The sequence below is a fragment of the Solanum dulcamara genome, chromosome 1 (genome assembly GCF_947179165.1).
Source record: "Solanum dulcamara chromosome 1, daSolDulc1.2, whole genome shotgun sequence".
In the NCBI taxonomy this organism is placed as follows: Eukaryota; Viridiplantae; Streptophyta; class Magnoliopsida; order Solanales; family Solanaceae; genus Solanum; species Solanum dulcamara.
Genome location: NC_077237.1, coordinates 76,344,895 through 76,372,388, shown reverse-complemented (window position 1 = coordinate 76,372,388; position 27,494 = coordinate 76,344,895). Strand labels below are relative to the sequence as shown.

Here is a 27,494-nt window from a genome sequence, read left to right as displayed (position 1 = left end):
AGTTTGATCGCCTTGTCGTTCGTTTGATTTTTATGTGAGTTTACGTGTTTTGGAGCTTTAGAAACTTGAACAATTGTCTTTGTTTAAAACTTCTGGTAAAAAGCCTCAGAATGCAATTCTGATGGTTCTCTTAGCTCTGTAATGTCGAGTTTGGTCTAGAAGAACCTTAGTTTCGGAACCTGAGGCTTTCGAATTCATTCCGAGCAACCTTATGGCTTATGGCTAAAATAGAGCCATGGGCGTGGGGCCCACCATTTGTCAAGACGACCTCTGTTGGAATTTTTGACAAATTTGTTGAGTCCGAAATATCAATTTTGATGAGTAGCATAGTTCATTTGTGTGCACGGGTTCTGAACAAATCATGAGCACCCGTCGGAGAATTTTTGGACTTATTGAATCAGCTGATGTTGCACCTGCTGGTGCAACACCAATTGTTCTTCACGTTCATGCGCCAAGGGTCATATTTGTGGAGGCCAATGATTTTGGTCTTCGCGTTGGCGAGCCTGGTGTTGAGTTTGTAGAGACCAGGGTCTTGTTCACCACATTAGCGGGATAGGCTTCGCGTTTGCAGAGGTCTAGGTCCCTACCTTTTACATTCGTAGATATGGCTTCGTGTTCGCAGAGAAGGGTCAGAGTTGGCCCCGATTCGCGGAGGTCAATTAAGTGACTTGTTATATTTTGATCAGTCCCGAACTGTAGCCCTCATTTACAAACTTCAAACTTTAATTTCTTGATATCTAGAGCTTTGATTGAATTGATTTTTGTTGCTTCTTGCTGGGAATTGTTGAGGGTTTAGGTTAGGATCATTGGAAAGTGTTGTGGGCTCGTTTTGGAGGTAATTCCTTGTCTTTGGACTTCTAGTTCCCTCTTTAATGGTGAATTCTTGTTCTTGATTTGCATGAAATGTTTTGGCTTGTTTCCAAGGCTTGACTGTGTCCCTTTTTAGGGAATAATTTTCTCAAGCTGTTTAGGAATATTTGACGAAGTCAATTTTAAAATTTTCTATATGGGTCCCACAATACCATTTTTGATTCATTTTTGGGATCGTTTTGAATTATTACTAAATGAGTATCAAAATATTTGTATTGATAGTGTGACCACATATTTATTAGCGTGAAAGTGATCAGAGATGTTTCGTAAGAATAAAGCTCCGATTTCATAGATTTTGGAGCACGCTTGATCGTCTTTGAGGTAGGCTACGGTCTACTTTACCTTAGATTGTGCTCTATTAGATAATGCTTAGTATGAATTGCATGTGAATTCAGATTGTATAAGTCAGGTTTGAAATCCTTCCTTATTTCTATTTTCTTGATTCTCGTAGAAGCCTCCAACTAGTCTTGGGTTGCGGAATCCTTAACTTATGCTAGTAATTCCTTGCTTATGGATTAGTTTGTTGTTTTTATCCTCTTTAGAGTTGATATTTGAGGCCTTAGAATAGGTTGTGACCTAAGTGCCTTAGAATGCATTCTGATGATCCTTTAGTTAATTTGATTTCCCCATATAGTAGTTGCTACGGTTTGGTACCCTTCGCTAGTGCATGAAATCTTAGTTGCTTTTTATAGCCGTAGGTTGGCATTAGATGTACTTAGCATTCGCTTCAGTAGTATCTTCGAATTATGCCTGAGATTCTCGAGTTACTCTTTCGGTTGTCGATTCTTTATAAATTCCCCATTTCCTGAATTATGGTAATCATTTATGATGTTATTATTGTGTAACATATATTTTTGGGCTTGAGACCTTGGTCGAGAACCAGCAGGACTTCAGGGTAGTTTCCTACGTTCTGGAGTAGGGTAGTATTGGTAATGTACATCTGGTTATTTAGCTGCTATTATTTGAATGATGGTGATGACATTCATTGCATTGATACTCATTTTCATGTGTTTTGTAGTATGATCCTGGTTCATGTATTGGATTTTTACTACTATTTTTTAGAAAGTCTAATTTCACTCTTTTACTCTTTAAAAATGGTTTTGACTGGAGTCCTACCACATTTACCACTTTGATAAATGTTTTTTTTAAATAAAGAGGCATTAGGGATGTTTTCACTACATAATTATTCGGGCGGCCAGATTGCTGACCCTTTTCTTACCACTTACTGATCGGTCGAGGATATTGTCGACCCTTTATATATTGGGGTGGTCTCATATGTATCTCCGATACCACGATGGAGCAGGTCCATAAGGATCGATTGTTGACACCCAATTTTGACCATCCACAATGCAAATTAGCTATCGAGTTTCTTTGAATTCGAACATTTTGAAATAATTAGCTTTTATGTATATATATATATATATATATATATATATATATATATATATATTCATATTATTCTTAACTATTTTTATCTTTATATAAATTTTAGTATAATATACATATTTCTATATAACTATATATATATATATATATATATATATATTCATATTATTCTTAACTATTTTTATCTTTATATAAATTTTAGTATAATATACATATTTCTATATAACTATATTTTTTATTACTATTTATGTGATTATTCAAAAATTATCTCAAAAGATTTTATTTTTACTAAATACAATTTTAGTTAAGCTAGTTTAATTATGGTTTGTATTTTTGAAATTTTTAGTTTTTTCTTAAAAAAAACAAACAAACTAAAAATACACTTCTCCCACATCGAAAATACATGGAAAATTTGGGGGTTTTGGAGCCTATATAAAGGCTCATATTCTCATTAGGAAGAAAGAAGGAGGAGGAGTTTTTTTAACCACCCCAAAGTTAGAAAGTTTCTTAACCTGGCTAGGATTTTGGACTTTTGTCCCCAGCCTAAAAGTTGTGAAAATTTCTAGCTTTCAATCTATATTTTCTTCACGGAAAATAGGAGATTGAAGTTGAAATTTAGGCTAAGAACCCACGAAGGTTCGAGTCTAAACTTTTTTTTAAAAAAAAAATCTTTTTTCTTTGTTTTGTAGATTGGAGTTCCATCAAGCTATTGGGTGGTGGTGAAGTTGTCTTCCGCTCATCGTTTTCAATCTTGACCCGGAAAGAGGTAAAATATTTTTTCAGTTTTATTTTATTTACTTATTTCATGTTTTATATTTAGTTGATTTATAGTCTTATTTTTTTTAGTTAGTATGTATATAAGAATAATTAGATTAATGATATAAATTTGTTATAGTTAGCATGTGTTAGGATTAATTAGCTAGCATGTGTTAGAGTTAATTAGCTAGAATATGTTAGGATTATTTCATGAAAACACTTAGTTTTGTTCATTATTTTTCCAAGTAGTTTGATATTATTATTATTACTATTATTATTATTATTGTTTGTTCTTATTATTATTGTTGTTGTTATTATTATTGTTGTTCTTATTATTGTTGTTGTTATTATTATTGTTGTTGTTGATTACTATTATTATTATTGTTGTTGTTGTTGTTGTTATTTTTATTATTGTTGTTGTTGATTACTATTATTATTATTATTATTATTATTATTGTTCTTATTATTGTTGTTGTTGTTCTTGTTATTATTATTGTGTTCTTCTTATTGTTGTTGTTCTTCTTATTGTTGTTGTTCTTAATATTATTATTATTATTATTATTATTATTATTATTATTATTATTATTATTATTATTATTGTTGTTGTTGTTGTTGTTGTTGTTGTTGTTATTATTGTTGTTGTTGTTCTTCTTATTGTTGTTGTTCTTATTATTATTATTATTATTATTATTATTATTATTATTATTATTATTATTATTATTATTATTATTATTATTATTATCGTTATTATTGTTGTTCTTCTTATTATTATTATTGTTCTTATTATTGTTATTGTTGTTCTTGTTATTATTATTGTTGTTCTTATTATTGTTGTTCTTATTATTATTATTGTTATTATTATTATTATTGTTATTATTATTATTATTGTTATTATTGTTGTTCTTCTTCTTATTATTATTGTTCTTATTATTGTTGTTGTTGCTCTTGTTATTATTATTGTTGTTCTTATTATTGTTGTTCTTATTATTATTGTTGTTGTTATTATTATTGTTGTTCTTATTATTATTGTTGTTGATTACTATTATTATTATTATTGTTGTTGTTGTTGTTGTTTTTATTATTGTTGTTGTTGATTACTATTATTATTATTATTATTATTATTATTATTATTATTATTATTATTATTATTATTGTTCTTATTATTGTTGTTGTTGTTCTTGTTATTATTATTGTGTTCTTCTTATTGTTGTTGTTCTTTTTATTGTTGTTGTTCTTATTCTTATTCTTATTATTATTATTATTATTATTATTATTATTATTGTTGTTGTTGTTGTTGTTTTTATTATTGTTGTTGTTGATTACTATTATTATTATTATTATTATTATTATTATTATTATTATTATTATTATCGTTATTATTGTTGTTCTTCTTCTTATTATTATTGTTCTTGTTATTATTATTGTTCTTATTATTGTTGTTGTTGTTGTTCTTGTTATTATTATTGTTGTTCTTATTATTGTTATTATTATTATTATTGTTATTATTATTATTATTGTTATTATTGTTGTTCTTCTTATTATTATTGTTCTTATTATTGTTGTTGTTGTTGTTGTTATTATTATTGTTGTTCTTATTATTGTTCTTATTATTATTGTTGTTGTTATTATTATTGTTGTTCATGTATTATTTATTGTATTTATATTGATTCGGGTTGTAATAATTTAGTCACATATGTTAGTTATACTTTGTTAGATATTAATTTTAACTTATTTTAACCTAATTAGATTCCCCTAAAGATAAACCAATTCATGTTAATTTTACTCTTTAAATGATTTTCTACCTTTACTTAGTTATTTGATAAACTTTAACTTTTTTATATATACATCTATATTATTTTCAATGTTTAAGTTTAATCTTTTTTTTTTCTAAAAAATAATTCTAAAGTCTTCATTTCATTTTAAATTAATATTTTCAAAAGTTAATCAAATAATTTTCAAATCGTCGGATAACCGCGCGTTAGCAGCAACTTTGAATGCTTAACTCCTTCTCAAAGTGGAAATAAGAACCTCGTACCTTTTTCTCTAAATTTTTAAGACTTAAATCTGTTAGGGTCTTTTAAATTAAGTTTTCTTAATTTCTTTTAAAAAATTAAGTGGCGACTCCTTTTTTCTAAAATTGTTTTTTTCTCTAAAAATTGAAATTAATTTTAAACCATCTTTTTTCGATATAACAGAAATGACGACTCCGCTGGGGAATAATTAGGTTCTAACCATTAGATTTGATTGCTTATTTGACTAACTATTTGGGTTTGTAATAATTAGTAATTCTTGTTTTCCTTAATTGTGCAATTATGTGTTTAATTTATATATTAAATTGTTATTTGCATTTCATAGCATTTTTCCTTTTTAATGTATAGTATATTAAAGAACGATTTTGCGGTACCGCAGTCGGGCTTTTTATACTTAACCCTTTTCGGAACGATCGATAATTTATTGATACGTCATGCGTCCAATGGTTGTCGTAAGTTTCAGCCTGAGTTGTCCGCTTGGGTTACCAGTCTTGCAAAAGCCACTCTTAGTCAACCTAGCGTAGAGCAAAGCCAAATCCCTAATTTAGTGCATTGGCCTAAGACGACCCATTACCCAAGGCGTATTGGGCCCATTAGAAAGACCACCTTGAGTTCAAAACGGCCCTCGGCCTAAATGGACAATCATACCTATATGTTTAAATTTGAAGGTTTTATACGCGGTTTGGCAAACCATTGTCCCTCGGGGTTGGGAGTTTTTTTTTTGTAGCTTAGTCTAGTCAAAGAAGGACCTTCAGTGAATGACACTTCATCCAAAAGGCGTTGGCGTTCGGAGATGTCAAGAAATCAAGAAAGAAGTATTTTCCACAAAGGCTTAGTTAGAATTGTACCCCTGCGTGGGACTGATTATTTATATCCCTTTTTTCCATTTATGTATCCCCATTCAAATTATTCATAATATTTGTATAAATATAAGTTTTGGGGCAATGGAATGTTTCAAATGACGTAATACATCCTTCAAATCGTTAGGCCTACCTTTGGCACAAAAAGGTCACATATCTGTTTAGGATGCACAATAATTGTTTGTGTGCTATATGCTATAACTGTTTTGTGAATATGTTGCTTTATTTGAAGACATGCTAGTCCACTTTTTTTAGATTTTTTTTAGAGCCTCATAGGCATAAATATCGAGTCACTATCGATAGTACGTCCAAATATTCAATGAGTCTTTAATTTTCTAACAAAATTCGAACTTTACACTCAAATCATAAACTTTGCTTTCTCATCTCCACAAAAAAAAAATCAAGTGGTCGAACTACGTAGGACCTGAATTCTCCTTTGTGAGATACGTAGGCAGTTTTTCAAGGCTCGGTCCCTGTTGTTGAAGTTTTCAGTTTTCCTCATTCTTTCAAAGAAATTGAGAACTTTTTCTGCATCTAAGAAAAACAAGGGTACAAAAGTTGAAACGCAAAAAAATCTGTGATTCACAAGACAACTTTTCTCACACATTTATCATAAAATTAATTTTTGTCCGTTTACTCTTTCTTCACTCATAGATTAGTTTGTCTTAAAACAAAGCAATATTTATGTGTTTAGTGTTTATGTGATATTTTGCATTAATTATTACAAACACAGACTAACACTTTGGCTTTTGAGTTATTCTTTTTTTTCAGGGAAAAACTAATTTATGTCGGAAAACAAACTTGCTTACTTCTCAAAGATCGAGGGTTCAACAAAGTTGTTTCTTTCTTTGTAGGGGCTGTTATCAAAGGACATCATGCGATAAATGAAAGGATCTCAATTTTGAGGTCAATTCTCTCTCCCTAACTAAGAAGTTTTCTTTGTAAACAGAAGATACGACATTATTTCAAGAGAGGGGATCACGGGACAAAGAGTTCATGGGAAATAACGATGACATTAGATTTCACAAGACACCAATACACAGACTGAAAGATAAATCGGGGGAGTCTTTAACTATGAAATCTTACTCCTATATCTTGTTACTTATTTTTTTTATAATGGCCTCGCTTTCACACTTTTCTCATATCTTTGCAGGAAAACTGTCCCCGACAATAGTCGGGGATGGTTATAACAATGTATGATTCTTTGAATAGTTGGAAGAATTCAAATCATAAGAGACAATCCTCAAGAAAAACACAACAACAATAACCAGAGCTCAAGAAATTGGATTTATTGGAGAAGTATCAATTTGAGGAAGAAAGATATAGGGTGATAAACATCCAACCTCTATATTGGATGAAGAATTAAAGAGATATATATTCCAAGAGTCTCCTAAAAATGATGTAAAAATTCAAGATAAACAAGAAATAGATACTGAGTATGACAGCATAAAATACTAAAAGCAGAGAGCTAAATATTTGGACAAATTATTGGAAGCAAGTGTTCAACAGGATGCAAATACTAATTGAGAAATTAAAGGAAAGCATAGAAAACATTGAAAGACAATCCTCTCTAGTAGAAGAATTATCCCAGATCCTGAAAAGAGCAGATAATTTCGTACAATTTGTCCTCCAAAATGCATCCATTATTATCTGTCACCGGGACAATGAGTTATGTTATCTACAATTCTTTGTCAAGTCTGCATGAAGAGGACATCATCAATAAATAAATATAAAGATTTTACTAGTACTGATGTAAAGGAATCTCGAGACTTCAAACGAGAGGTTTTGGAAAGGGGAATATCGGCAAAGAAGGGATTATTTGGGTCAAAGAATTCTCTAATATATGTTGAACCTGTGTTCAGTAAGGCAGGAGAGACAATTGGTGTAAATTACATAGGAATGGAGATAACTGATCAGATAAGGAAAAGAGAAAAAAATGGCAAAATTGCAAGAAAAGATAGTTGTACAGAAAGCCAAGAAGACTGAACTTAACAAAACTATTCACATAACAGAGAAAACTATGCGAGAGAAACAAATGCTTGCAACCATGTCTCATTAGATTAGATCCTTTTGTCAGGAGTGGTCAATATGATCGAGATTTTTTCTACCATAAAATTGGATAAGGAACATCGTCAGCTTGTGAATGTAATATTGTCTTCAGGAGATTTGGTTCTTCAACTAATAAATGACATCATTGACCTTTCCAAATTCGAATCAGGAGTAATGAAGTTGGAAGCCACAACATTCCGACCAAGAGAGGTTATAAAGCATGCTGCAGCATCTCCACAGAAAATATTAACATTGGAAGACCACACCAAGTTTGTCTAAAGCTCTAAATTATTTTATATATTATATCTACAAGAACTACGCACACCTGATTCTCATCTTGATGAGATACGTAGGCAGCCCTTCTTGGGTTCGGTATTTCCTTTTTAAAAAAAACAGTTAAAAAAAATAGAAAATACATAAAATAATAAATTGTGTACATATTTTAAGAGCCATATCTTCTTGATTGGGACGCATACAGTTAGGAGCATGCGAAATATTTGGTATGATAAAAATGATTGGCTTTGTGGTAAACCATAGCTTCTGTTGGTATCTTTCATTTGTACTTTTGTGATGCTTGAAAATTCTCTTGCGGACATTCAAGGTAAGAATATAACCAACCTCATGGTTTCATGTGCATTGTGTGGTGAGCTTTAGATTAAAATTCAATTGCATCGCACTGTTGATCTAGAACTTGGCCTGATATGTTTGTTGAGGCAAAATCCTGAGTTATGTTTGGTTTGAGAAAGGATTGTAGGCCTTTTTGACCCGTTTATGCCTTTCAAAGCCTACCAAATAACATTAATCCCTAGTTTTCCCACTTTGAGCCTAAAACCTTTTCTTTGGACAATCGCATCTTAGCCCTTTCCCTTCTGAGTGCTTACATGCACTATCCCTCTCTTGGCCCAACCTCCTTGAGCGCACCAAAGACGTGCAAATTATAGAAGAAGATCCAACTTTGAAATTGCCAAAGGCAAAAGACGTAAAGTCTTCAAAGTCAAGAAAGCAAAGACGACTTTCTCATAAAAAAAAAACTCCTACAAGGTCGATGTAAGACAGAAAGGAAACTACTCCAACAAAAGAGGAGAAACCTCAAAAAGGAGCGAAAAGAGAAAAGCTCTAACAACTAAGGACTCAAAGAAGTCAAGACAAAAGAAAAAGGTGAAAAGAGAAAAAACTCTATCAAATAAGTACTCGAAGAAGTCGATACAAAAGAAAGAGGATCAGACATCAAAGGCGTATCAATCGTCAAAGGCACATATTCAGTGCGACATTCAAGGAGGAATAAAGTTACTTTTATCTCAAATTAATATCCCACCCGTTCCCTAAGCCTATATTACAAGCCAATAAACAAGCCCTATATGATCTCATTCCAAATATTCTCACATTAGTGGAGACTTACATGCAGGCCAAGCATATGGTATCACAGTTGCATGGTTGAACTTTCTTGAGAGTGTGAGTGCACTTTGTAAAATGTTCTCAAATCAAACACTTCATATATGTGCGAAATAGAATTTTCTTTATTGTGAGGGCACTTGAAACATGATGATTGGTATAATTCTGAACCTTTGTTGGAAGCAGGATGAAAAATTCTTGTCGACATTTAAGTATGTTTGAGGTACTACTTGAAGCTATAGGAATTACCTTGAAGTCAATCTCAGTTATAAGAAAGGAAATGAGAAATATTTCCATGCATTCCTAACTGTTGATACCAATTGTAGTCAAAATTTGACTATCTCTTTACATTGTGAGATGCCTATTTTACTTCATTGGATCGTCCATCTCAGACGGGTGGAATATCTTGTGTTTTAAGCTGGAAATGTTGCAACTAATACAGTTTTCCATGTTATTATGCTCATATTACACATGTGTCTAATGATTATCTTGTCTCAGATTTTGCAGCATTCATCGTCCAGAGAATTGAACTACATTTGACCTGATTCCTGCACCAATAGGATATGTAGGTGCCACAATGGCTCGGTCATATTCTCGGTAAGATTTTCATTTCTTCCTTACAATGAAAACTGGGACAGAATTTTTGAGAAGATCTCAAAAATTTCACAAGAAGATACTATGTCCAGCAAATCAAGATTGAAGATCATGTTAATATGTGCAACTGGGACAGAATTTTTGAGAGGATCTCAAAAATTCCACAAAAATGTCAAATCCTTTTTCAGCAGCCCGACATTTGTCAAGAGATCTAACTGGGATATAATATTTGAAGAAGATCTCAAAAAAAAAAATCCGTCAAGAATTGTCAGAAGTTCGAAGTCAACTCCAAATGATCTCCAATATTGCTAGAATGTAGCGAACACAAATTCAAGATGCGAGCCACCGAGGTCTCGTATGAACTTCTATCAAGACATGAGTCCCAACGAAAACAAATTGTTTAAAAAAAATGATAACATTGCATTGCATTTTCATTTGCCAAGAGGGTCATTCATATTTTATTTTATTCATATTATATTATCGTAGGTGGTAATATCATTTGCCAAGAGGGCCATTGCATTCATCATTGCCAAGAGGGCCATTGCATTTTCATTTGCCAAGAGAGTCATTCATATTTTATTTTATTTATATTATATTACCGGAGGTGGTAATATGATTTGCCAAGAGGGCCATTGCATTTTCATTTGCCAAGAGGGTCATTTATATTTTATTTTATTCATATTATATTACCGGAGGTGGTAATATCATTTACCAAGAGGGCCATTGCATTCATCATTGCCAAGAGGGCCATTGCATTTTCATTTGCCAAGAGGGTCATTCATATTTTATTTTATTCATATTATATTACCGGAGGTGGTAATATCATTTGCCAAGAGGGCCATTGCATTCATCATTGCAAAGAGGGCCATTGCATTTTCATTTGCCAAGAGGGCCATTCATATTTTATTTTATTTATATTATATTACCGGAGGTGGTAATATCATTTGCCAAGAGGGCCATTGCATTTATCATTGCCAAGAGGGTCATTGCATTTTCATTTGCCAAGAGGGTCATTCATATTTTTTTTAATTCATATTATATTATCGGAGGTGGTAATATCATTTGCCAAGAGGGCCATTGCATTCATCATTGCCAAGATGGTCATTGCATTTTCATTTGCCAAGAGGGCCATTCATATTTATTTTATTTATATTATATTACCGGATGTGGTAATATCATTTGCCAAGAGGGCCATTGCATTCATCATTGTCAAGAGGGCCATTTCATTTTCATTTGCCAAGAGGGCCATTCATATTTTATTTTATTCATATTATATTACCGGAGGTGGTAATATCATTTGCCAAGAGTGTCATTGCATTCATCATTGCGAAGAGGGCCATTGCATTTTCATTTGCCAAGAGGGTCATTCATATTTTATTTTATTCATATTATATTACCGGAGGTGGTAATATCATTTGCCAAGAGGGCCATTGCATTCATCATTACCAAGAGGGCCATTGCATTTTCATTTGCCAAGAGGGCCATTCATATTTTATTTTATTCATATTATATTACCGGAGGTGGTAATATCATTTGCCAAGAGGGCCATTGCATATCATTGCCAAGAGGGCCATTGCATTTTCATTTGCCAAGATGACCATTGTATATTCATTGCCAACAAGACGATTGCATATATCCTATCAATGTATTTTCATTCGTCCTACCGATGGACAAACAATTATTTTGCCAAGTATCCTATCAATGGATTATCAACCTATCCATAGTGCAACATTATCCTACCAATGAATCAATGAGAATTTTTCAACATGCAAAGAGGATGAAAGAAAGTGCGAACGACATCAAAGAGGATGCAGCACAACGTGGAATTCTTTTAACAGAGAACTAGGACACAGTCCCAAGAATAATGTCAAGCTCATAGGACACGAGCTAAGGAAACGATTTCCACCATAGTAAACTACATTCCTATTGAAAGGCGTGTGGTTATTTCGGGATTCAGTCATAATTCAAAACTCGTACCAACCCTTTTTCAGAAAGATGAAGATGGAGTCGGCCAAAATTGGATTTGTCAATTTTCTTTGTTCAGGATCTCTTTTATCGATCATATCCAAAGAAAGGGACAGCTGTTGACACCCAATTTTGACCATCCACAATGCAAATTAGCTATCGAGTTTCTTTGAATTCGAACATTTTGAAATAATTAGCTTTTATGTATATATATATATATATATATATATATATATATATATATATATATATATATATATATATATATATATATATATTTATTCATATTATTCTTAACTATTTTTATCTTTATATAAATTTTAGTATAATATACATATTTCTATATAACTATATCTTTGATTACTATTTATGTGATTATTCAAAAATTATCTCAAAAGATTTTATTTTTACTAAATACAATTTTAGTTAAGCTAGTTTAATTATGGTTTGTATTTTTGAAATTTTTAGTTTTTTCTTAAAAAAAAAAACAACTAAAAATGCACTTCTCCCACATCGAAAATACATGGAAAATTTGGGGTTTTTGGAGCCTATATAAAGGCTCATATTCTCATTAGGAAGAAAGAAGGAGGAGGAGGTTTTTTAACCACCCCAAAGTTAGAAATTTTCTTAACTTGGCTAGGATTTTGGACTTTTGTCCCCAGCCTAAAAGTTGTGAAAATTTCTAGCTTTCAATCTATATTTTCTTCACGGAAAATAGGAGATTGAAGTTGAAATTTAGGCTAAGAACCCACGAAGGTTCGAGTCTAAACTTTTTTTTTAAAAAAAAATCTTTTTTCTTTGTTTTGTAGATTGGAGTTCCATCAAGCTATTGGGTGGTGGTGAAGTTGTCTTCCGCTCATCGTTTTCAATCTTGGCCCGGAAAGAGGTAAAATATTTTTTCAGTTTTATTTTATTTACTTATTTCATGTTTTATATTTAGTTGATTTATAGTCTTATTTTTTTTAGTTAGTATGTATATAAGAATAATTAGATTAATGATATAAATTTGTTATAGTTAGCATGTGTTAGGATTAATTAGCTAGCATGTGTTAGAGTTAATTAGCTAGAATATGTTAGGATTATTTCATGAAAACACTTAGTTTTGTTCATTATTTTTCCAAGTAGTTTGATATTATTATTATTACTATTATTATTATTATTGTTTGTTCTTATTATTATTGTTGTTGTTATTATTATTGTTGTTCTTATTATTGTTGTTGTTATTATTATTGTTGTTGTTGATTACTATTATTATTATTGTTGTTGTTGTTGTTGTTATTTTTATTATTGTTGTTGTTGATTACTATTATTATTATTATTATTATTATTATTGTTCTTATTATTGTTGTTGTTGTTCTTGTTATTATTATTGTGTTCTTCTTATTGTTGTTGTTCTTCTTATTGTTGTTGTTCTTAATATTATTATTATTATTATTATTATTATTATTATTATTATTATTATTATTATTATTATTATTATTATTGTTGTTGTTGTTGTTGTTGTTGTTGTTGTTATTATTGTTGTTGTTGTTCTTCTTATTGTTGTTGTTCTTATTATTATTATTATTATTATTATTATTATTATTATTATTATTATTATTATTATTATTATTATTATTATTATTATTATTATTATTATCGTTATTATTGTTGTTCTTCTTCTTATTATTATTGTTCTTATTATTGTTATTGTTGTTCTTGTTATTATTATTGTTGTTCTTATTATTGTTCTTCTTATTATTGTTGTTGTTATTATTATTGTTGTTATTATTGTTGTTCTTCTTCTTATTATTATTGTTCTTATTATTGTTGTTGTTGCTCTTGTTATTATTATTGTTGTTCTTATTATTGTTGTTCTTATTATTATTGTTGTTGTTATTATTATTGTTGTTCATGTATTATTTATTGTATTTATATTGATTCGGGTTGTAATAATTTAGTCACATATGTTAGTTATACTTTGTTAGATATTAATTTTAACTTATTTTAACCTAATTAGATTCCCCTAAAGATAAACCAATTCATGTTAATTTTACTCTTTAAATGATTTTCTACCTTTACTTAGTTATTTGATAAACTTTAACTTTTTTATATATACATCTATATTATTTTCAATGTTTAAGTTTAATCTTTTTTTTTCTAAAAAATAATTCTAAAGTCTTCATTTCATTTTAAATTAATATTTTCAAAAGTTAGTCAAATAATTTTCAAATCGTCGGATAACCGCGCGTTAGCAGCCACTTTGAATGCTTAACACCTTCTCAAAGTGGAAATAAGAACCTCGTACCTTTTTCTCTGGATTTTTAAGACTTAAATCTGTTAGGGTCTTTTAAATTAAGTTTTCTTAATTTCTTTAAAAAAATTAAGTGGCGACTCCTTTTTTCTAAAATTGATTTTTTCTCTAAAAAGTTGAAATTAATTTTAAACCATCTTTTTTCGATATAACATCGATTATGAAAGTCGTAGATCGGGACCAGGCAGTATATATAGACTTCTTGAGTTTTCTATTGGTCCTTATAGCCTATGACACATTGAACAAGATGACGGATATCAACGTGCGTCTTATCTAGCATTCCAGGAGGCATCAGGTAGGTGTATATACTTGGTTGTATGGCACTTGGTATTGCTGGAAAATTGGTTTCTATTGCATAACTTACATTCATATGCATCCCTTATCACCAGTACAATTGATTGTTGTTTTGCACCCGTTGGTCTTATAAGGGGCCTGTTGGGTTATGTTTGTTGTTGTGTACCTTTCGAGCTTATGAGGGTTCGATTAGGTAATTTTTTTTACTATAGTTGTATATCTTGTGTCGGTTTGATCGTTGGTTATATGAATGGCTTGGACTTGTCTCTATATTAGTGGTTCCTAATCCAATTGGGTTGGACTGACCTTTTGGCTATTGTGATGTGTAGCGTGGTTACCGTTGTTATATCTCCGGATAGTTGATTTCTGTAGTGGACTCTTGTAGTTGTTAGGTTGTTGGATCAGCGCCTCCAGGTGTGCTCCCTCATCTCGGTTACTTGTATTTTTATCCTATTACCCTGTCTTTATTTACTTTTATTGCACGAAATCTCTTCTTTAGCTTTTTATACTATATATTCCTTACTTACCTGTTATTTATACTTGCATTGTCTTGGAACTCAGTTTGCGTATGTCTATTGGGTGCCATTTTTTTGGTACTCATACTACAGTTCTGCACCCTGTAAATCATAGTACGAGTTCTCACCGTTGACGTGTGCCTGGCATTATCTTCTTTCTTCTTCGTAGCCCCTACCTCATTTCTCCTTCTCAAAGGCAAATTCAAAGAAGGCGAATTGAGGATTTGAAGAGGTAATAACCTATAAGGTTATTTTAAAAGAAAAATTCAAAAAAGTACAATTTTACCCCCTCCCGATAGTCGCCTAGAGTAATGTTTGATCAGTTTGCAAAATTGATTTTGAAGTTTTATTAAAAAACTGTAATTTTTGGAAATTGTGAGTTTTGAAAGGTTTAATGTTGTTAGAAGTGGTTTTGGTAACAACCGGAGTTTCATGTTTCAGAATGAAATTCATCAGCTCTGAAATACGGAATTTGGTCTGAGAGTGTCGATGTTTTCTGTTTTGGAGTTTTATTGTGGAATTGAGCCCTTGAGTTGGAAGTTTAAGTAAAATTAGACCAAGAGTGACTTTGGTCAACCTTTGAAATTCGGATGCTTGAATTGGATTTTTGGTGATTTTATTGGATTGGGAGATAATTTTAGGCACAAGTGAGGTTTTGGTTGAATTTTCTAAAATTGTACTTTGTGTAAATTTGTTTTTTTAAAAATTGTGGCAGTTTAAAGGATTTTTTAACTTTCCATTGGAGATTTTAAATTGTGTAAATTTGTTTTTTAAAAAAACTTTAATGGTGGACATCGATTTTTTAAAATATAAAATAATACCTCATGAGTAACAGGAAGATAAATTAAAGCATATTTTTTTATATTTTTTTATTAAAATGGTACATAAAATATGAAGTTGCAGAATTTAAATGGATAAAATTGAGATGAAATGTCAAAATGGAAAAATGAGAACAAGTTAGGGGTTGTCTATGTGCTTGGCCTATATTCCACAAATACAATATTCACTTCACAATTACTTTGGCTTACCTTTGAAAAAACACACACACACACATACAATTTATCATACATTCATTCGACTTTTGCTTTAAAAAATTTTTCTTTTTATTTTGAGTCCCGAATCTAAAAGAAATCTTATTATATAGCCTTTTTTTTCTTAAATAATTATTACACAGTGTTAATTTAAATTAATCAAATATTAACGTAGATATCAAAAACAAAATTTATCGATAATTCTTTAAAGTTAGCATCAACTTTCACTTAAATATTCTAATAGAACTCATTCATTTTAAACACTTCAAGTAAAGTTCGTTGTGTCATTTTAATATATTTTACTGACTTGACACATTATGTATACTACACCCAATCTTAGTGCTAGATGAACATTTTTTTTTCTTCTTCTTCAATCTTCACTCTTTATCACAACCACCTACTCCATCTTTCAAATAAAAAAACTTCATAAAAAACTTACAAAACATGAAACAACAAAACAAAGAAAAAGCAAATAAAAACTCTCACTAATTTTCAAAAATTTCATAAGAACATGAAAGAACAAAACACAAAAAAATAAAATAAAAGAAGATGAATATCAAAAACTCGTCGAAAAACACTATCAATAAAATAGTCCTTCAAATCAAATCTACAAAAAAAAATGAAAACTAAAAAAGAAAAAAAAGATAACTTTCATTCATTTATTTCTTCTTATAATTTATTTAAATTATTATCTTACACTCAAATAATAGGTATCCTTTTTTAATTAGTCATCATGTCATATTGTTCATGAATGTATTATACATATTTTTTAAAATTTTAATTCATTGTTAAAAAAAGTAACAAAATAACATAATAAAATTCTATTACAAATATTTAAAATGAACAAGACTTAATTAAAATACTTAAATAAAAAATAATTCCAACTCTAAGGGGTCGTTTGATTTGAATACAAGTTATGATGGGATTAGTTATAAATGTATAAATTATGATGGGATTAGTTATGATGGGATAAATTGTGATGAAATTATTTTTTATTGAGTGTTTGGTTTGTTGCATTCAAAATAATATGCATTATATAAATTTTAAGAATAAATTATTTGTTTACAAAAATACCCTTTATGAATGTTAAAAGTGATGTATAAAAATAGTTTAAAGGGATATTTTTGTCATATATCTACTTTATCTCTGGATAAGTTATCCCGGAATTACTATACCAGTCAAGGGAAGAATAACTTATTCCAGTCATAATTATTAATCTTGAGATAACTTATCCCACACTTTGTAACCAAACAAATAATTGAGGGTTATTAAAAATTTATCTCAAAATTATTTTGCCTTATCCACTATACCAAACGAGTCGTCAATAATTTCACAAAAATAAAATATTTTAATAAAATAAAGAGATATGAGATAGAATAGGACCAAAATACCCATAATTATGAGTTATGACAAAGCAAAGTACATAACTACAACTTCCATATTCTCAAATGGGAAAACGAAATACAATCACGTGAATCTAATTTTATACTTTTAAAAAGTAAAGTAGGAGCTCTATGGTGAGCTTCGAATTGTCAAAAAGTTTTAAAACCTGTATCTTCAAAATAATAAATAAATATTATCAACCAAGTAATATCAACCAAGTAAAATGGTTGTCCACTTAAAATGGTGGATAGTCCATTTACTTTTTAAGTGAGTAAAATGCCCATTAATATTTTCCTCCACTTGTAAATATGGCTATAAATATAGCCTTAAACTTCAATGTAAAAACACACAAACACATAAAAGAAAGAATTACTATTACTCTCTCTATATTACTACTCTCTCTATTAATACTTTCTATATACATATTCTCTTGTTCTTCTTCCTTTATAAAATTGTCAAGTTAGTTAATTCATAACACGTTATCGGCACGAAGCTCTAATTTTTCAGAAAATTAACTTCTATATCAGGTATATCTACTAAAGAAATTTAATTTTTAAGTTATCTTTGTTACTTTCAAATTAATTTTCATCATGTCAAACTTGTCAAAATTGGAATTTGTGGCACTTGATATTTCTGGTAAAAATTATTTGTCATGGGTACTTGATGCTGAAATTCACCTTACCGCTAAGGGTCTTGGTGATGCTATAATTGAAGGAAATACAGCATCAAGTCAGGATAAAGCAAAGGCTATGATTTTCCTTCGTCATCATCTAGATGAAAGCCTAAAAATGGAATACTTGACAGTGAAAGATCCACTTGAATTGTGGAAAGACTTAAAAGGGAGGTATGACCACCTCAGGGCAACAGTATTGCCAAGGGCTCATTATGAGTGGATGCAATTACTTTCAGGTATCTAATGAATTTGGCAGTTCATGAAAAGCTTGAAATGCAGTTAATGGACGTGGTCACTGCCTATTTATATGGCTCATTGGACCACGACATTTTTATGAAAATTCCCGAAGGGTTCAAAGTGCCTGAAGCATATAAGGATTCTCGAGAAAATTGCTCAATAAAACTTCAAAAATCCTTGTATGGGTTGAAACAATCAGGGCGAATGTGGTACAATCGTCTTAGCGAATATTTGCTAAAAGAAGGATATAAAAATGATCCAATTTGCCCTTGTGTCTTTATGAGAAGGTCTGGATCTGAATTTGTCATAATAGCAGTATATGTTGATGATTTAAATATTATTGGAACTCCAGAAGAACTTTCAAAGGCAGTAAAATGCCTGAAAAAGGAGTTTGAAATGAAAGATCTTGGAAAGACAAAATTTTGTCTTGATCTACAAATTGAACATTTTACAAATGGGATATTTGTCCATCAGTCAACATATACTGAAAATATTTTAAAGAGATTTTATATGGATAAAGCACACCCATTGAGTACTCCAATGGTTGTGAGATCTCTTGATATTAATACAGATCCGTTTCGGCCTTATGAAAATGATGAAGAACTTATTGGTGCTGAAATACCATACCTTAGTGCAATTGGTGCATTAATGTATCTTGTCAACAATTCTAGACCAGATATAGCTTTCTCAGTAAACTTGTTAGCAAGATTTAGTTCTTCACCAACACGCAGACACTGGAATGGAATTAAGCATATATTCAGATACCTTCGAGGTACCATTGATATGGGATTGTTTTACTCAAATGATTCCACATCACAATTGATTGGTTATGCAGATGCGGGATATTTATCTGATCCCCATAAAGGTCGATCGCAAACAGGCTATTTATTTACATATGGTGGTACAACTATATCATGGCGTTCAACAAAGCAAACTATGGTTACCACTTCCTCAAATCACGCAGAGATAATAGCCATTCATGAAGCAAGTCGAGAATGTGTTTGGTTAAGATCAATAACTGAACACATTCAAGAAACATGTGGTCTTTCTTTGACAAAAGACGCTCCAACAATATTGTATGAAGACAATGCTGCATGTATAGCTCAACTGAAGGGAGGATACATCAAAGGAGACAGAACAAAACATATTTCACCAAAATTCTTTTTCACTCATGATCTTCAAAAGAAGGGTGAAATAGATGTCCAACAAATTCGTTCAAGTGACAATTTGGCGGATATGTTCACCAAAGCATTGCCAATATCAACCTTTGAGAAAATGAGATACAAAATTGGAATGCGTCGTCTTCGAGATATTAAGTGATATTTTCATCAGGGGGAGCAAAATACGCGCTGTACTCTTTTTCCCTTAGTCAAGGTTTTGTCCCACTGGGTTTTCCTGATAAGGTTTTTAATGAGGCAGCACTCAAGGCGTATTATCAGATATGTGTACTCTTTTTCCTTCATTAGGCTTTTTCCCACTGGGTTTTTCCTAATAAGGTTTTAACGAGGCACATTTCTCGTGGACATCCAAGGGGGAGTATTATCAACCAAGTAATATCAACCAAGTAAAATGGTTGTCCACTTAAAATGGTGGATAGTCCATTTACTTTTTAAGTGGGTAAAATGCCCATTAATATTTTCCTCCACTTGTAAATATGGCTATAAATATAGCCTTAAACTTCAATGTAAAAACACACAAACACATAAAAGAAAGAATTACTATTACTCTCTCTATATTACTACTCTCTCTATTAATACTTTCTATATACATATTCTCTTGTTCTTCTTCCTTTATAAAATTGTCAAGTTAGTTAATTCATAACAATAAAAAATATGTATAAGTGCGTTATGAATAATCAAGGATAGAGTAGTTTTTTTAAATATGTACAAGTATGCTATGAATAATCAGGGTTAAAGTAGTCTTTTAATAACGTATTTACCTGAATTCATAACTTGTAGAAAATATATAAAATCTCACTCAAGTCAAACTTATAATAATTTAATTTTTTGGATAATTCTTTACCCCCCCCACCATTTTATTTCTAGTAAATTTAATATCACCCAAATGACTAACATGACAAATAAAAGAAATTTGTCAAGACGACCTTCGTTGAAATTTTCAACATATTTGTTGAGTCCGAAATATCAAATTTGATGGGTAGCATAGTTCGTTTGTGTGCACGGGTTCTGAACAAATCACGAGCACCCGTCGGAGAATTTTTGGACGTATTGAATCAGCTGATGTTGCACCTTCTGGTGCAACACCAATTGTTCTTCACGTTCACGCATCAAGGGTCATGTTTGTGTAGGCCAATGATTTTGGTCTCCGCGTTGACGAGCCTGGTGCCGAGTTTGCAGAGACCAGGGTCTCCACACGCCATGGTTGATTCTTTGTGATGAAAAAGGGGATGTGCCACGCATCGTGATTGATATTTATTGACACATATTGAGAGGATATTGGGATTGTGTCACGCGCCATAGTAGGTGCACGAACAGATATGTCTTCCATGGGTCCCAGACTGATGATTTAGCAGGTGTTTATCATTAGGATAGACAGATAGACATCATTCTATATGGCATCACACTACATTGCATTGTACTTCATCTTTGTACACTGATATTTGTGATTGATTATATGGATTGTGGGTAGTGGAATTATGTGAGACTATGGTGGTGCTTGTCTATATATGTGCGTGTTGAAGTGAAATATGTGATATTCTACATGTGAACTATGGTTATTGAGTGAGAACTGTTAGGTTAGGCTGATTTGTATGCAAGTTGTAGTTATGTTTAGAGTGTGTGTGATGGAGTACTCGAGTTCGATATGTCTTAACTTAGAGTTAGATGTTTGCTTGCTAAGTACCGTTGTTGGTTGGTATTCACTCTTGCTTTTTACACTTGTGCTGCTTTTGAGACCAGATAATCGTGATTTCTCCTAATACTCTTCTATGTCCGAGGCTTCAGTTGGAGAATTAGTGAGGTAGTTACTTGTCACCCCGGCGGACACCTCTCACTCATTATTTATGTTTTTGTTCTATTCCATAAACAATGACATTGAAATTTGTATTTCTTTCAAATCTATTGTATTACATTAAAGGTTTGTACATGTAACGATCAGATTTGAGGGTTATATTAAGCTATGTTATGTTATCAGCGTTATTAAATCTGTTTTAGTCGTTCTGTCTGTTTTACTTCCGCATTTTCTATTTTCGTTAGGGTTAGGCTAACTTGTCTTGGTGGGATAAGGCAAGTACCATCACGCTTAATTTTTCTTATTATTGTATTAAGGTTGACCGAAAGTTCAAGTGTCTTGAGTCTAAAATCAATTCAAATTGTATTGATCTCTTGATATCCATTGCGAATATGGTTCACCCACCTTTCAAGGTATAGTATTTTTTTTGTTAAAACAATTGAATTGTTTAGTGTGTTAACAATTTTTTTTTTAAAAAAAACTTTGTAGATCCCTACTCATCACATGACTGGCACATCATCTCCAATTTCAAAAGATGATTTTGTTCTACCATTCCGTGTGGTTGAAGAACATCAACCACCTATTGTATTGGAGGACACCCTAATGATCCAAATAAATTTGATAGCCCCAAATCACATGAACAATCTCATGGTCAGGAAGATATTCAGGTTGATACATCAAGTAGATTTTGATATATCTGCTTTTCTAATTGATATACTTTTAAACTACTTGATACATTTCGTGGTCATTTATCAAATCCATCATTCTTCATTTCAATAGTAATTTTCATAAGTAATTGTTTTTATTATAATTGTAGGAAGCAGAGTCATCCAAGATTCCACAAGATATAGAGGATGTAACAGTTTATCACATGGAATCAGCTGCTGCAGAGCCCTTTGAAGAGCCTGTTGCTTCTGATACATTAAAGGTAATGTATCAAAATAAATTTTATGATACATTCAACATTACCAAGTCTAGTATTGACATGATACATTTAATTTAGGATAATGCATCAGAAGAACCAAATTACGACATGAATGTCAAATTTAGTAGCGTAGCATACATGGGTTCCATGCATGGGGTTCTGAACGAATTTCGAGAATCAATTTTACGAAATCATATGTTGTTGTGTTTATTGAGTTCTGGTGCATGGTATTTGTTCTTCGTGGTAACGTGACCCCCTCTCGCAATCGCATGAAGTCAATTTTTGTGTGCACCGTGATCGCATAAGATTAAATTCTCAGTCATCGTGTGAAGGTCCAATCGCGATGGTCAATTAAATGAGTTGACCTTGATAACTTATTGCGATTGCATGGATGGGTGATGCGATCACGTTGATCATTTTTTCTTGAATAGTGATTTCTTCCCAAAGTTGGGATTTCGTTCCATTTTTCACTATTTTTGAGTTTTTAGAGCTCGGTCTAGGCGATTTTCAAAGTTTTTTCGTTTGGGTAAGTATTTGAGACCTCAAATCTTTATTTTCCATTAATCAATCCAATATTTTAACATCAAATTTCTACTTTTGAATTTCAAAGATGAGGGTTTTTCAATAACCTAAGTCTTTATGTAAAATGGTGATTAAGGGCTTATTTGAACTCATATTTCAATGTGGTTTTCTCTAACGAGTTTCAAAATCTTTGGGTAATGTGATTTTAATATAAAAATCAAACCTGTACAAAAAGTTATGGTTAGTTTACATCCTTTAGGATAAACTAAATCTTGAGACCAGATGTATTTATGGGTCGTTTAGCAGGATATATAAGAATAGTGAAAAATGTGGTGTATTAGTAGTGTTGGTATTAGTTATGTTGAGATTTTTCTTATAGAATGTTTGATTTAGTGTATTGAAATTAACATGAATTACATTATTTCTAAAATAAATATTTGTTTATAAAAACACCGTTAGTTAATATCTTAAATGGAATTTTCAGATTTGACCCTAATTTTTGAAAATGGCTTTTTTAGGTCAATTTGGCCCTGTTTCCAAAATCTTTGATACGGGTATTGTTGGTTTCATATTTTTATTGTGATTCCATATTTAAATAGATTGTATTGATTTAGAGATCTGTCAGAAAGAAAGACTATTGTATTGATTTGGAGATCCGTCGGAAAGAAAAGAACCAAGTGGCAGAGTGATTGTTTGATTTCAGTTGAGGCAAGTGAACTTCTTAACTCTTTGTTAAGTCTATTGAACCTTGTATGGCATTGTATGCTTGAGAGTGATGGTTATTGGTGAAGGATTTCATAGTTCATGCTTTGGCAATTATTAAATGAACTCTGATGCTGATGAAAGCGACAAAAAATAAGAACTTATTGACTTTGTGATATAAGATGCCTTGAATGATTCGAACGGTTGTATCAACTTTTTCATGATATTGTGATGAGATTTTTGTACTGGGAAGTGATTGTGAAAGTTATATTCCTCCCGTTGAGTATTTACACATGTCTACATTCATTGATGCTTACCAATGTTGTGATGATGGTTTGTGAAGATGAGAGGAAAAAGGAAATGTGCCATACGTCATGATTGATTCTTTGTGATGAAAAAAGGGACATTCCACACGCATATTGAGAGGATATTAAGATTGTGTCATGCGCCATAGTAGGTGCACGACAAAAATATCTCCCATGGGTCCTGAACTGATGATTTAGCAGTTGTTTATCATCAAGACAGACATACATCATTCTATATAACATCGTCCTACATTGCATTGCACTTCATCTTTGTACCGTGATATTTGTGATTGATTATATGGATTGTGGGTGGTGAAATTATGTGAGATTATGGTGGTGCTTGTCTATATATGTGTGTGCTGAAGTGAAATATGTGATATTCTACGTGTGAACTATGGTTATTTAGTGAGAACTGTTAGGTTGGGCTGATTTTTATGCAAGTTGTAGTTATGTTCAGAATGTGTGTGATGGAGTACTCGAGTTCGATATGTCTTAACTTAGAGTTAGATGTTTTCTTGTTAAGTACCGTTGTTGGTTGGTATTCACTCTTTCTTTTTACACTTGTGTTGCTTTTGAGACCAGATCATCGTGATTTCTCCTACTACTCTTCTACGTCCGAGGCTTCAGTTGATGAATTAGTGAGGTAGTTACTTGTCACCCCGACGGACACCTCTCACTCTTTATTTATGTTTTTGTTCTATTCCATAAACAATGACATTGAAATTTGTATTTCTTTCAAATCTACTGTATTACATTAAAGGTTTGTACATGTGACGATCAGATTTGAGGATTATATTAAGCTATGTTATGTTATCAACGTTATTAAATCTGTGTTAGTCGTTCTTTCTGTTTTACTTCCGCATTTTCTATTTTCGTTGGGGTTAGGCTAACTTGTCTTGGTGGGATAAGGCAAGTGCCATCACGCTTAATTTTTGACTCGAACTCACAATGTTTCAAGGTAAAATCAAGGCTTCAACCAGACAAGTTTTAAATATGAGAGTGCACAATTAAATATATTATCCTTTCTTAAACTATCTATATATATATACATACATATATATATATATGCACGTGCAACCTCACGCCACCATAGGGTCCGCCTCTGCTACTTCTTCATGCCCACCTCCATTTCCTTTTTCCTTCTTTAAACTCCATATTTCACCCAAAGTACATTTATATATTCATCAAAATTTCATTAAACACACACATCAAAATCATAGAAAACTTCAACACCCATATAACTTTAAAAACTTGATTTTTTAGAGAATTTTAAATTTCTTGAAAAATAATGAATTTCAATGGAGGAAAACGAGATTCTAATGGACAATCTAATGTTAAGAACTTATGATGGCAACGACAATGCAAGTGATGGGTAGAGAAATAATTTTCTTGTTCTAAAATCATTATGAATAGTTTTTCTTGAATTAACTATTTACTAAAAATTGAGTACTATATAAAAATCTAAGGATGATTAATACCGATAATCAGTAATGATAGTGCAAGTGGCCGGAGAGTAATGAAAGGGAACAAAACTTTTTGAATTTCATTGCAAATGACTTAAATTAATTAGTTTTTTAAAAAATATAAGTAAAAGGAAAATCAGGAATTAACAAAAACAAAAGAGGGTGGAGAGTGGGGCGAGTAAAACTTTAAAATTAAATGACTTTCTACGTGGATCTGACATGAAAATGATGTAGTGCTGACGTAATAATAACATGATGTGTTTGTAATGCAGTTTTTATTGTGGGATTGATGCTATATTCTTAAGGTGATATTAAATTCATTTCAAATTAGATTAGAAGGTAAATAAACACTCATAAAATTAAAGTATTAAAATAAATTTAATTGACAAATTTAAGTGTAATTTTATGTATTACCCATAATTTTAATATTATACAACGATACAAATTAATTGCAAGAACCTCCAAGACATTAATCGCAAGTATTGAATAAAACATGGTGTATCCAATATTTTACAAATACATGAAGTATAAAATATATATTTCCTTTCGTCTAGTAAGTAAGAGCAGTAACGAAGAGAGTAAATTTTTTATATTTTTTAATTCCTGTAAAAATTTAAACAACTATTCAAAGGGTCGTTCGATAGCTGATTTGAAAGTGAACCATATATGTATTAAATTTTACATAACTAATATCACATTTGGTAGAAAGTTATGAAATAAGTTATTCATAAATAATATAAATATGATGTTTGATTTACAACTTAAAAAATTACATAATTGTATAAATTATAGGGAAATAACTTATACATAAATAATTAATCTCTATATAACTAATCCATTTATTGAAGGAGAGTCTTGGAGTAACTGGTAAAATGCAAGGTAAGGCTACGTACAATAAACCCTTGTGGTCAGACACTTCCCCAAATCCCGCACATAGCAAAAGATTTAGTGCACGAACTGCCCTTTATACCTAATTCATTCATTAAATTATATATATAAATTTTCTCGTATCTCAAACCAACTATTAAATGAATCACTGACATGAGAGATTATTTTCTCCCCATAAACACAGAGCTACGCAAATTAAACTATAATGATAATGATAAATGATAAAACTAGTTATCTGCTAAGAATAGTCAAAGTAGGTTGGCTCTTGGCTTCACCCTCACTTTTGCCTTCACCCTCACTTTTGCCTGGCCTTTGTACTTGGTCTTCAATGTCTCCGGAAAAAAATATGACCGTTTTGCAAGCCACTATTATCCTTATAGCCCAATATATACCGATCGTGAGAGGTTACAAATCTACATTTCAGATGCAGGTGTCATTGCAACTACTTATTTGTTGTATCGCGCTACTTTGACTAAAGGGCTAGCTTGGGTTGTCTGCATCTATGGGGTACCCCTCCTTATTGTCAATGGCCTTGTAGTCTTTATCACTCTTTTGCACCACACTCACTCCTCATTGCCACATTATGATTCATCTGAGTGGGATTTTCTAAGGGGAGCTCTAGCTACAGTAGATAGAGACTATGGTTTCCTAAATAAGGTATTCCACAATGTTACAGATACACATGTTTTGCATCATATATTTCCATACATATCACATCACAATGCAGTGGAGGCAACAAAAGCTATCAAACCATTGTTAGGAGAATACTATAAATTTGATGATACTCCAATTTTAAAGGCAATGTGGAGGGATACAAAGGAGTGCATCTTTGTGGAGAAAGACAAGGATAAAGGTGTTTATTGGTACAAGAACAAGCTTTGATACTTGAATACCAACAAGTATTCATTCACAATTGCTTAAACAAGTTTGTACTATTAATGTTTGTTTTACTTGTCACTACTATATCTATTGTTACCCCAGATCCCACGTTGTGGGATTTCACTGGATCGTTGTTGTTGTACTATATCTAATGTTATATAATAAAATAAATATCTATCTATGTAACAATGAATTAATTTGGTGTGAATGAATGAGAGAAATCTTATTATGAAAATAATTTCTTTCTATTTGAAAACTAATGATTAAAAACATGTCAATGTCTTATGAATGGATGTATATGTGAACCCCAAAGTGTGGTTATTCACTTTAAGAAATTCCACTATTAATTCATTTTGTGACGTTTTATTCTAACCCTCACCATATAAATCATTTTGTGGTGGTTTTATTATGGAGGTTAGAAAATTGCCACAATTTAGTATAGTTTATGGAGACTACCGACCCCAAAAATTTGTTAAATTCGTTAGATTTAGAAATTATAAATGCTTTAAGAT

General features: G+C 31.3%; 1 protein-coding gene across 1 annotated transcript; it reads left to right on the top strand.

Moving 5' to 3' along the window:
- The first annotated feature begins 361 nt into the window (after positions 1–361).
- On the top strand, positions 362–27,000 carry LOC129894236 (omega-6 fatty acid desaturase, endoplasmic reticulum isozyme 2-like). The gene is made up of 5 exons (XM_055969826.1): positions 362–529; positions 20,637–20,693; positions 21,788–21,883; positions 22,116–22,226; positions 26,335–27,000. The coding sequence occupies exons 1-5, from the start codon at positions 362–364 to the stop codon at positions 26,983–26,985; spliced, it is 1,083 nt and encodes a 360-aa protein (XP_055825801.1). The 3' UTR covers positions 26,986–27,000.
- Positions 27,001–27,494: the final 494 nt, after the last annotated feature.